Source organism: Temnothorax nylanderi, unplaced genomic scaffold (genome assembly GCF_030848795.1).
Source record: "Temnothorax nylanderi isolate EJ_2023f unplaced genomic scaffold, tnyl_v1.0 TNYL_tig0144_pilon, whole genome shotgun sequence".
NCBI classification, from domain to species: domain Eukaryota; kingdom Metazoa; phylum Arthropoda; class Insecta; order Hymenoptera; family Formicidae; genus Temnothorax; species Temnothorax nylanderi.
Window position 1 is genome coordinate 299,499 of NW_027249206.1, and position 12,060 is coordinate 311,558.

The 12,060-nt window shown below is 31.4% G+C and overlaps 1 protein-coding gene and 1 pseudogene across 3 annotated transcripts; one reads left to right on the top strand and one right to left on the bottom strand.

Moving 5' to 3' along the window:
- The first annotated feature begins 5,144 nt into the window (after positions 1-5,144).
- Positions 5,145-8,260, top strand: LOC139777313 (putative nuclease HARBI1; annotated as a pseudogene).
- On the bottom strand, positions 8,254-10,876 carry LOC139777314 (uncharacterized). Of its 3 annotated transcripts, none has more exons than XM_071714645.1 (8): positions 10,584-10,874; positions 9,853-10,057; positions 9,603-9,791; positions 9,192-9,279; positions 9,000-9,068; positions 8,726-8,869; positions 8,550-8,632; positions 8,254-8,484 (listed from the first exon to the last, which is right to left on the bottom strand). In XM_071714645.1, the coding sequence occupies exons 1-8, from the start codon at positions 10,589-10,591 to the stop codon at positions 8,356-8,358; spliced, it is 915 nt and encodes a 304-aa protein (XP_071570746.1). In that variant the 5' UTR covers positions 10,592-10,874; the 3' UTR covers positions 8,254-8,355. The 3 variants fall into 3 exon arrangements, with proteins under 3 accessions (XP_071570746.1, XP_071570747.1, XP_071570749.1); XM_071714646.1 differs by lacking the exon at positions 10,584-10,874 and adding an exon at positions 10,397-10,535; XM_071714648.1 differs by having other exon boundaries at positions 8,362-8,474; positions 10,584-10,876.
- Between the last annotated feature and the right edge of the window lie 1,184 nt (positions 10,877-12,060).

The window sequence follows — 12,060 nt, forward strand, 5'->3', positions numbered from 1 at the left end:
CATATTTCAATTGTGTACAAATTTTTTTAAGTTCTGTGCAGTCTACTCAAAGTTGGAGCTCTCCCTGCAATTGTCGGTAATTTGGGTCAGTTTTATAGGATCCCCTTAATGTCTAAGGGCCAATTTCACCAACCACGGTTAGCTTAACCGACGGTTAAAGTTAGCAGGATTGACCAATAGAAAGCAGGGTGGATTCATTTCTATTGGTCAATCCTGCTAACTTTAACCGTCGGTTAAGCTAACCGTGGTTGGTGAAATTGCCCCTAAAGGCAATGGTAGAAGAAGATTAAAGAAGAGGATACCTCGCGACTTACTTACAAACTGAAATCAAAATTCGAATAAATGCTTGCATGCGCCACAGCAGGGCACAGCAAACTCAAGTCCTAATCATGCGTCAACATATTACTGAATGTCCTAATTGGACAGATTGTAATTTTCTAGGAAGTTATTAAAAAAAAAACTTTATTAATCTTGCAAAACTATAACTTTTCTTATATTTTAAAGCATAATAATGAAATAGTCTATAATAATTATTGTATTATATTCTAATTTATTACAAACTCTAATTTTTATGCTCTTTGTAACAATGTCATACAAATACATGTATATAACGTGTTTAAAATTTTTATATACTCACAATAGTATAACATACTTATAATGTATACTCATCATAATATTATTACTCCTAAAAGACAAAAACAATATAAAGAATATAAAATGCAATACTTATAAAAAGTATTATACAAACTATAATATCTAAAAATTATCCGAAATCGCTATTTTTACCTTTTTATTGTACACAATAGAAATTTAATGTACACTATATACTATATGACACTTGCTAAATAGACTACATTAAAGTTCTATTTTTAGTTTTACATGCAACAAAAAGCGATCAAGAAGTAGATTGACTGCAAAATAAAAATTGATATACTAACCTTACGCCGCGCTGTATATATATAAGCGATATTTTACACACCAAATCTTCAGTTTTAATTTTTAACTTTATGACACGTTGTGCCACGCTGCCGCTTTGTACGTTAGATTAGGGGGCCAGCAGTTAATATTCTAGATCGCGATGGTTCACGTTGTCCACATGGTTCGCGTTACCCCAACTTCCTCTACCTCCGATATTACACAGTGAAGAGATGATAAAGTGCACTAGTACATTTTATGTTCTTTCTGATGCAGAAATTGGATCAGATGATTTTTGATAATCCTTTTTGGATAAATCATGAAGGATTTGTAAGCGATTCCATGTAGAAGTATAGAATTGTACATAATAATAATTCGGAGACGTCGGTAACGGGCGACGCGCTGACGGTTAACTCGGTCGTGTTTGTTTGTGACGAGTCTTAGGCCGGTATTCATAATCAGATCTTATTTCAAGACCGTCTTAAGTAATATCTTAAGATGCTAATACGGCTCTGTGATTGGTTCATGACATCTTAAGATTGTACTTAAGACCATCTTAATCACTGTTGACGAATTCAAATAAGACGAACGAACCGAGACATTGCGAATATTATATAAGGACGCTAATTGCCGAGCAGAGACAGAGTCCTCTCAACCAGCGGAGTAATCTAAACGCCATAAGAATACGATCCTAGGCCCGGACACCAAGCGATCCGAGGAGTCGACCTGCGAGGCGGAGCATCGTCCCTGCGTTATATAATCGTCTTGAATAAAGTGATATGTACGAACATTAAATACAGTCCTGACATTTTTAATCATCCGTGGCCATTCTCTACAGATTCTTTCTTATTCTTCTTTAGATATAAAATAGCGCTTATATATAAAGCTCTATTGGAATAGTATCTAAGCATAATTTCGAATTTATTGCGAATTCTTATGGAGTAAAAAAAGAATTTTTTGGTATTTAGATCTGAAGAAGGACTCAGAATTAGTAACAGAAATAAATCCCTTTCGAACTCTTAAAAGTCTTTTTAGAGCAGAATGTTACGGAAGAAGAATTTATTTCATAATTCGGGAATTCAAAAAAAAACTTTTTCCCATTCTCTTTGCTATCTGAGTATCTTTTCAAAAATTAGTGAAGTTTAATTGACTAATGTTTAGAAATTGATGATTTTATCAAAAGTTAATTTCAGTAATTAAAGTTGCAAACTAATTTATTTTTTCAAATCATAATTAAAATTCAGAAAGGTCTTATTTAGAAAAAAAAGTCAATCAAAATGTAGCCAATTATATAAGAAAATAAATGAAAAATAGACTCAAATAAGGATTCGCATACATTGATATGTGATCAATTATATAACATTGCATATTCTCTTCCTTAAGCTGAGATATAATGCAAATGTGATGCAAATGTAATGCAAATTAAATAATACAGAATCTGTTATTATATTTAAAAAATAATAAGTGAGCAAATATTTTTCAGAATTAAAAAAAAATGGTAATTATGTAGTACAGGGGACCACCCTCCGATGACCTTGACCTTGACATATGTTGTCAAGGTCACCATCCTGAGTGACCTTCGGAAGGTTTTAGCCCTCGGTCATTGTTTGTTAAAAAGTTATTAACAAAAAAAGTTTGGAAAATATAGCAGCTATTTTGAGTATTGGAAGACATAAATGACTAATATATATGTTAAAATAGTTCACGCATACACTTTCGCCACGAACCCATGTGACTGCAGGGAGGTGATATTAAAGCAGTGAATAAAGTATTCTCTACTTCAGAAGAAAATTTACTTGTTTTGGTAAAGCAGCGACTTTCTCGCGAAATAAAGTATTCTCTGCTTTAACAAAAAGACTTCAATTTATCAACAATTTACTGCTTTAAATGTTGTGTTTTGTTAAAGCAGCAACTTTCTCGCGAAATAAATTATTCTCTGCTTTAACAAAAAGACTTCAATTTATCAACAATTTACTGCTTTAAATGTTGTAATGTATATTTTATTCATTGATATTTTCAGTTATGGGATATATAATAGACATTGTTTCAAAACAATAGTCTTTTTTTAAGTATATGTGTGGAGGCAGTAGGTTCCGCTCTTCTGTGGTCACATGGGTTCGTGGGGTGCTTTACGAGCTCGTTTATTGTATATCGCTAACTTATCTAACTTATCTTGTTTAATATCACCCTGGTAGAAATGTATGCAGTTTTCCTAGACACCCTTCCAGTTACTGTCTAGTATTACTGCATTCTCATTTGTGTAACATAATACTGCGTAGGATGGACAAGAACTTGATAGAGTTTTATTCAGTATCTGAAGCAGTTTTCCTGGTAAAAATATATGCAGTTTGCGTGGACACCTACGCAGTTATTGTCTAGTATTAATAGATGATTATTAGTTAAAATACTGCGCAGGAACCCAGGAACTGGATAAGAACTGAACAAAGTTTCATTGAGTTTCCATTGTTTCCAAGACATATTGTAATATTGATTCAGTTTTATAACGTGCGCGTATTACCCATACAGCACAAAATGTTTTCAAAAAATATTTTTGAATATTTCTATAAAAATATTGCAAGAAATATTTTAAAATGGTTTTAGGAATATTTTAAAAAAGTTAAAAAACCTTTTGTGATAACATTTTTAAGAATATTTTGAGAATCTTTTAAAAATATTTATAAAAATGTTCTTCTTTATCACCCAGGAAATATTTTCTTAAATATTTGAAATATATTTTTGAAATATTAATTTAAATCAACATATTTATTGTTTTATAATCTTGTTCCAAAATATTTAAAAATATTTTAAATCTATTATTGGTTCTAAAATCTTTTTTCAAATATTTTTGAAATATTATGAAATATTCTTAATTAAAAGATGCATGATAGCGCATCTTTCCGTGCTAGTTTGGAACGACGCTGCTAGGCGGCGCATAATGGTAAGACTAACTCGTAAGTAAATTTCAGTTGAGGGCTAATATAAGCAGGTCTCTGGCGAAGCAAAATCATGACATTCACAAGATAGATATGTATATTTTTCAAATATATAAAAAAAAAGATGTACCTATACTTTACAGATATTAAAAAAATCTTTCAAACATGAAACACAATTATTACTTATTGGGTTAAACATATTTTATTTTTTGAAGTAATATTTCTAAAAGATTTTACAAATATTATTAAATATATTTATTTGCAATCTTATAAAAATATTTTTGAAAATATTTTTCTGACATGATCTGGCGGACATAGAAACATTCAAAAAATATTTTTGTGAATTATTTTAATCTTCCTAAAAAATATTTAAAAAATATTTTAAAAACATTTTGTGCCCTATGGGTATACAGTCTTTATAAAATTAATTTAAAAGATTGCATAAAGTGTTAAAAGATCTTAAAACTGCGTGAAGAATGAGTGAACGTGTATAAAAACATAGAGCAAGGAAAAGGAAATTGGAGGAAATAAGGAATATAACAGGACAAAATTTTGTTGCAGAAATGACAACTAATAAGGCTATGATTGTAAGTGAGCAAAAGACAACAGAAATGTATATTAATAATACAGATTTGAATTGCGATGAGAACACATCAGACTATTCTGATGATAATAACATTAATGATATAAAAAGTAAAACTAAAACTAATCCTTAAAAATAAAATTTTTGAAGAAAAATGTAAAAGTGTTTATGATATATATGCAATCCGAATATAAAAATAAGGTCAATGCATGAGAGTTGTCATACTGCAAAACATCTTCGGTATATAAAATATATTATATACCGCTACTTTTAGTATAATACGCACGAAAGATTTCCTGCACTACGACTCTCATTAACCTCAAAATTTTACATTTAGCAATAAAATATTACTAGGGCAAAACTGTCCATTTCTTCATCAGTAGATTTGCTTATTAATCAATTGAATCGTTCATTTATTGTCCTGTTATTGTTCAGTAAATGAGTTCAGATTTTGCGCATCTTTTGTGCGCAGTAACTGAAGGAAAAGCGTTACATCTTGATTGGAATCCCAAGTAGTTTTACTTCTCAGTTATTAGACAGAAGTTAATATAACTGTCCAAGTAGGCCTATTCTGTAACTCGTTTCGTTAACCGAAAATGTCGCTTGGCGCTAGTGACACGTTAACGATACAGCTATTCTGTAACTCTTGCTAACGACAGGATATCGATACATTGTACTCGTTAAGGGGATGCTGGAGCCGCAGGCGAACTCGATCAGCGTCGATAAAGAAGTGCTCACCGACTATATCTGTCCTTGTATAGACAAGGATATAGACAAGGATAGCACCTAACCTTGCATCTTCCACTGGTCTAAGTAATATCTTTTTTTTTAGGCTTCAAATCTTACTTCTAATTGCACGATATTATTCCTGACAGTTTTTTGTAGAGGGCTGCATCACTATTTTCTATAGAAAAACTGCAGAATTTTTGTATAAAGCAAATATTGTCGTCAGGTGAAGACAATATTTATAAAAATAAAATTTTTTTTAGTTTATCAGAAAAAAATCATGTACAGCCCTCTACATTTTTGTGCGTACTTTAATCGTGTAAAAGGATTTTCCATTCTGTTCAGCCAATTCAAAGATATTGCTTAGACCGATTATGCCTTGTCGCTGTCACTCCAGGATCCCCTTAAGGGGATCCTGCAGCCGTATGATTTACCGACATTATCGTTTTCACATAAATCTTTTAATTGGCTTTATAGAATTGCAAAAATCTTTTACAGAATTAAAGTACGCACAAAAATCTAGGCTAGCAAACGCGATTTTATATAAAAAACACCAAAAAATTAAAAATGTTACTTATTTGGGCACATACAGCTGTCACCTGACGACAATATTTGGTTAAAACAAAAATTCTGCAGTTTATACATACATAATGTTTGTCTCCTATCCTTAGGAAAACATGTAGGAATAATATCGTGCAAGTAGAAGTAAGATTCAATGCGTACAATAAAAGAAAAATGTGAATTTTATTTTAGTACTGCAAATACGGATGCAGAATGACAAGAAGAGCAGCAACAGTAGTTGCCGGATCTTGCGAGAGATGGCGAGCAATCGAAAAAAGGACAGATGTCATTTCGTTAGACAAAGACAGATATAGGGAAAACAAAATTAGAAAGGTTGACATTATCGACATCGAGGAAGTTCGCTTGTCACTGCAGGATCCCCTTAACGTTGGATAACGACAGTAGTGTCGCTATTATAGACTTATATAGATAGCGCCACTATAACGAAAAGTCCCTATTCTGTAACTCGACAAGCGACAAAGTCGCTAAAGGTGTCGGTAAAATAACAATGTTGTCGTTATACTATCGAGGTGTATGGGACCCCTCGGTAAATGTTATCGACGATACACCAATTCTTCGGAATAGTTTAATTACCATAGCGAATAAAACATATATATTATTTATTAAAATAAAATAAAAATTAAAGTACAGAAAGTGACACAAAATACAAGGTAAAGTAAAATATTACAATTTAATAATATGATAAAGTCACAAAAGTGTATATAATTTTATAATTATATGGTTATGTTTTGTATCTCTTATACAGCATGAAGGACAAAAGTCAGAAATATATTTTTAGTTAAAAGTATTTATTAGTATATCTATTTATTTGGTAATTTTGAGCAATAAATTTCTATACAATTTATGTATATATATAAAAACAGTCTGTATCCTTATTCTTTTTTCTTTGTTAGTAATATGACTAATATGGCTGAAGGATATGTAGCATGGAATTTAATGGTGTTAGAAGAAAGAGTGAGACGAGTAGAACGAAGAATTGAGAGAAAAGTGCTCCGCGACGCTCAAAATCCATTTGAACTGCCTTATATAGAATTTCTCTCATACTATAGAGTTAACAAAGAATTAGTTATGGATATTGTCAACGTGCTAAGACCATGCATATTTACAACCACAACGCATTAATGGATTATCTCCAGAAATACAAGTTTTAACAACAATTGGATTTTTTGCTCATGGTAGTTACCAAAGGCCAAGTGGAAATCAGTGTGAACTGGTTATAAGCCAACCGTCTACTAGCCGTTGCATACGTAAAGTGACAAAATTGATGAATGCGCATTTATTACGTCAGTGGATACGATTTCCAATGACACCATTAGACAGAGCTGCAGCACGGAACAAATTTGCACAAACGTTTCCGGGTGCTATCGGTGCTATAGATTGCACGTACATAAATATTATTGCACCACGTATACACGAGGAGGCATACGTAAATCATCACGGCAATCACTCATTAAATGTATAAGCTGTAAGTACAATTATAATAAATTATATTTTATTTATTTATTTTGTAAGTTAAAAAATTTAATGACAGTTTACATACATACATATGAATTCCCCTTTATATTAACATTATTAGTAATAATAATTATAAAGTAATACTGCATATAATAAAGTGCATATATGCGTATATGAGTGGAAGAAAAAAGAAAGACTTGTGATATATTTGTGAACATTTTTACAGATAGTCGATCCAGACTTGAAAATATTAAATATCAACGCACGATATCCAGGAGCGAGGAATGATGCTTTTATATGGAATTCTTCTCCAATTAAACATGTAATGGAACACTTCTATGATCACGGTGAAAGAAGAACGTATCTGATTGGTATGAATAAACTTTATATCGTTTAATACGATTTATAGATTATAAAAATGTTCAATTTGTATTATTGTGTTTTTATTTAATATTTGTTTAATAAGTCGTTGTAATGTGTGTGTGTGTGTGTGTGTAGGAGATGCAGGATATCCCTTGCAACCTTGGCTCATGACACCGTTACCTTATTATCCACAGAGGAGTCGGCAGTACCATTATAATGAAAAATTATGTAAAGCACGATGTATCGTAGAAAGATTTTTCGGAGTCCTTAAGGGAACTTGGCGATGTTTATCATACCAACGCGTATTAATGTACGCTCCAGATATTGCTGGCCAAATAGTAAATGCATGTGCAATATTGCACAATATGCGTCTGTACTATCGATTACCCTTAGACATGGAAAAAAATGTGTTCCTCGATAACGCACCTGCAGATCACATGCATGTAGAAGAAGAAGTAGAAATTCGCAGAGGGCCTAGAGCTGTAGCACAGCGGATACAAAAACAACTTATGCAAGAGTGGTTTCCCAATTATGTATGTGCATGGGATAATGAATAGGAATTTAGTAAAATTTTTTAAGGATGTATTGTAAATAAAACTATAATTATGGAATAAGGACAAATCGTCAATTACACTATACACTAAGAATGGTCATAAATAAGGAATTGAAGTGAAAGAATAAAACGTATAACAGTAATTTTGAATCATGAGCATTAAAATTGATTTATTATTTAACATTGTATCAATAACATATATTAAATGTTAGGTAAACATTACTATCAATAATATATATTAATAGTTAGGCAAACTTTTTAAAAAGATTTTCTAAAATTGTTATTTGCCGTCCTTCGTTTTCGGCGAGTTTTTGCATGTTATTGCTCAATTGCAATGTAGCTTCCGCTTGGAGTTTCATAGACTCTGCTAACATCTGTAAAAATATAATATTAAAGGAGAAAACAGAAATGTCTTGCATGTACTAATAAAACTACTTACTTTCATTGCTTGAGCATGTCTTTCGGCAATTGCAGCAAATAACTCTCGGGCTTCGTTTAAATTGTCCGACAAATGTGCCTTTCCTGTAAATATTAGTGAAATAATAATAATGTAGTTAGAATAAAAAGTTAAATTTATGTACAGAATATAATTAATATTCTAATATTTTTACTTACGTCTTTTAGAGAGATTAGATGCACCTGACCTTTGTGTTCCATATGTTGGTTTTGTTGGTATGTTGGTAGTGTTGGTTACATTTAATGTGTCAATGTTTTCGATATTTTCCATATTTTCCATATTTTCCATATTTTCCATATTTTCTAAAAACATAATTTTATATGTGATGTGTATATGTAAATAATTATATACAAACATTTTACACACACACACACACACACACACACACACACACACACACAAATATGTTGTACAATATTAATTAATACTAACGCAGTACGTCCTGTGATGTTGATTGTATTGAATAAGAATCGTCTAATAATATTGCACCATCATTTGTACCTGCAAAAAGAAATAAGTCAAATTTTCTTCTATTATTTGAGAAACATGTGAATAACAACTTATTCTTTTATGTACGTATTAATATAAAGAAGGGAAATTTAATTATATTATTATATATTATACCAATATTATTTAGTTCTGCTATTATTATTGGGGCTGGTGTTGCACTTAAAGCACTTTCATTTCCAGTTCTTAGTTCTTCTATAGCATTCTAAAAGCATAAAATATGTTTGTGTACGTGCGTGTGTATATATATTATATATATATATATATATATTCATATGTTTTGTCTAAACATAAATATTTATATAATATGAACAACCATATCCATTATAATTGTAGCGTTCTGTTTTCATATGACAAAGATTTAATTGACTATTTTTATAGACTTCTCTATGAAGCTTTTCTATCCAAAGGCAAATTAACATATTCAAAACCTTTGTCGTATAACAAAAACAAAGCAATGTAATATTAGCATTTCCCTAATCTAAAATCTCCTCGGTGCAGTGCATGTTTTTATCTTAGTTCACTTACAGTACGTTCTTCAGGAAAACTGTCAGGTACATTGCACAATCCTTCGACATAGTCTTTTCCTATAATTCCTAATATTCGTTTGTTTAATTCAGATAATTTAATATTTATTGGATTATTTCCTGTCATCCTTCTTTCTTTTCTTAGTTTTTGTACTTTTTCAGAAACTTTTGATTTCAAATCTCTCCATGTCTATAACAAAACTTTATTACTATTCAAATATAAAAATGCTATCAATATATCACATACTTACAGTCTTCCAAGACTTTACATCTTTTCCTTTTCCCTTATTTGATAACATATTTAGATCTTGAGCTAACTCCTCCCAGCTACCTCTCAAATTTTCATTACCATGTAGTGTGGTAAATTTTCCTGAGGCAACATGTGGATTCCGCTCAAAATATTCTACCATTGCTTCAATTTGCCTTTGCGTGGCACGTCCTTGCCTTTTTGATTGTCTGAAAGAAGTATTATTACATTAATATATTTATTATAATCGACTTAACTGACAAGAAAGACATTTCCGACCAAAGATTTTGGTCCGTTGATGTAATATAAATAATTTTTAATTTCAAACTGCTACCTAATTGTATTCAATCGTCAATTACTTGTCAGTTAAGTCGATTATAATAAATATATTGGTTTATCATTGGTTTACAAACTACATTTGTGGTCCATTATTACATTACTTTAAAATGTTAAAATATAACAATCTTAATTCCCTAACCTTCTTATGATTAATATTTGCATATTTAAAACTATAAATAAAGAATTTTATACATGAATTATGTACATACATTGACAGATTTCCATAATTTGGGCTGCGTTCCGATATTCATTACGAGTACTGAAAATCTATAGCATACGTGACGTAAACTATAGATTTTTAGTACTCGCAGTGAATATCGGAACGCAGCCTTGATCATGATAATTTAGTTATGCATAAATAATAACAATACGTTTTTTTTTTATGAAAATACTTACTCTGTCATATTGTGTTCTCGTTAAGTTTACACTGTTTACAGCAATCATCAACATCAACCATCAACTTTCTTAACCTTATGGAAAAAAACTAGCGAGAAGAGAATTTGATTGGTTACATACCTTTGTAACTAGTTTCGTTATCGTTCGGTTACGTTACCGACGCTTGCGCTCTAGTGACACGTTAACGATAAAGCTATTCTGTAACTTTTGCTAGATACGGATATCGATACAGAATAGATTACCGACATTTCGTTATAGTGTCGATACGCTTTCTTAACGATAGCGATACCGTCGTTATCCAACGTTAACGAGTTACAGAATAGGCCTACAGTAACTGCTATAAAAAAATGCATGACATTTCTACCTCTACTTAAACGAACTCGTAAAGCACGCCACGAACCCATGTGACAACTCGTTTCGCGTGGAAAGTGTATGCGTAAACTATTTCGACTTTTTCATTAGTCATTTATGCCTTCCAATACTCAAAATAGCTGCTATATTTTCCAAACTTTTTTTGTTAATAACTTTTTAACGAATAATGACCAAGGCTAAAACCTTCTGAAGATCACTCAGAAGGGTGATCTTGACAACATATGTCAAGGTCAAGGTCATCGGAGGGTGGTCCCCTATACTACATAATTACCAAAAAAATTGTATTCCTAAAGTTTCACATTTTTCAAATCGTACTATAAATGAAAGTTTTAATCGATCCCCTTAGGGTTACAATTCTCATCCATCACTACCCTTCTCCTCTCACTTAACCCTTTGGACCAACGGCAGAACGTCTCTTTCCGAAAGACGGAGCCCAGTTTGCTCCGCACAAGTCTTTCTCGCATGGAGGGCGCAGCTTTCGGAAATAAATTCCATGTTTACGTGCTCAAGTGGACTCGAACCTGGTTTCTCAGATTACGAGTCTGGCGCTCTACCACTAGACCACACTGCCGCCTCAAATCGTACTATAAATTGTTGAATTTAAGTTAATATTAAAGGAGGGGGTGTAAAAGTGGCCGTTTTGTGCCCCGATGGGAAACCTGTGAAACATTTTTTTCCACCTTATTTAAGGTTGAAATAAGAAGGAAATAATGGTCATTTACCCAGGAAACCACGGGAAATATTTTAAAATCTATAATAAATGTGTTTAAAACGTCTGTTAAAGTAACTGTGTTTGAGCGGTTTAATAAAAGGTGAAACGTTTTAAAACAAGCACTACATTTCCATTTAATAAATTTTGCATCATGAAATTGTATATAATATTTTTATTACATTTAAATATATATTTTTTATTACATACATATATATATTTTTTTATACTTTCTGTATATACACATATATGCAGTCACATAACATTCATCTTATTTCTGTTCTGTTTCTTTACTAACTACGTCAACCATTTATGAAAAATATTCAGATATATTTAAATAATTATTTTGAAAATGATTATGATGGTTCATCTGAATCAGATTCTGAACACTAAATC

Excerpts from the sequence above, each read along its gene's own strand:
- LOC139777314 (XM_071714645.1), bottom strand. Across the intron at positions 9,069-9,191 it reads AGCAGAACTAAATAATATTG|GTACAAATGATGGTGCAATA; the intron begins GTATAATATATA and ends TTCTTTTTGCAG. Across the intron at positions 8,870-8,999 it reads AACATCACAGGACGTACTGC|AAAATATGGAAAATATGGAA; the intron begins GTTAGTATTAAT and ends TTATGTTTTTAG.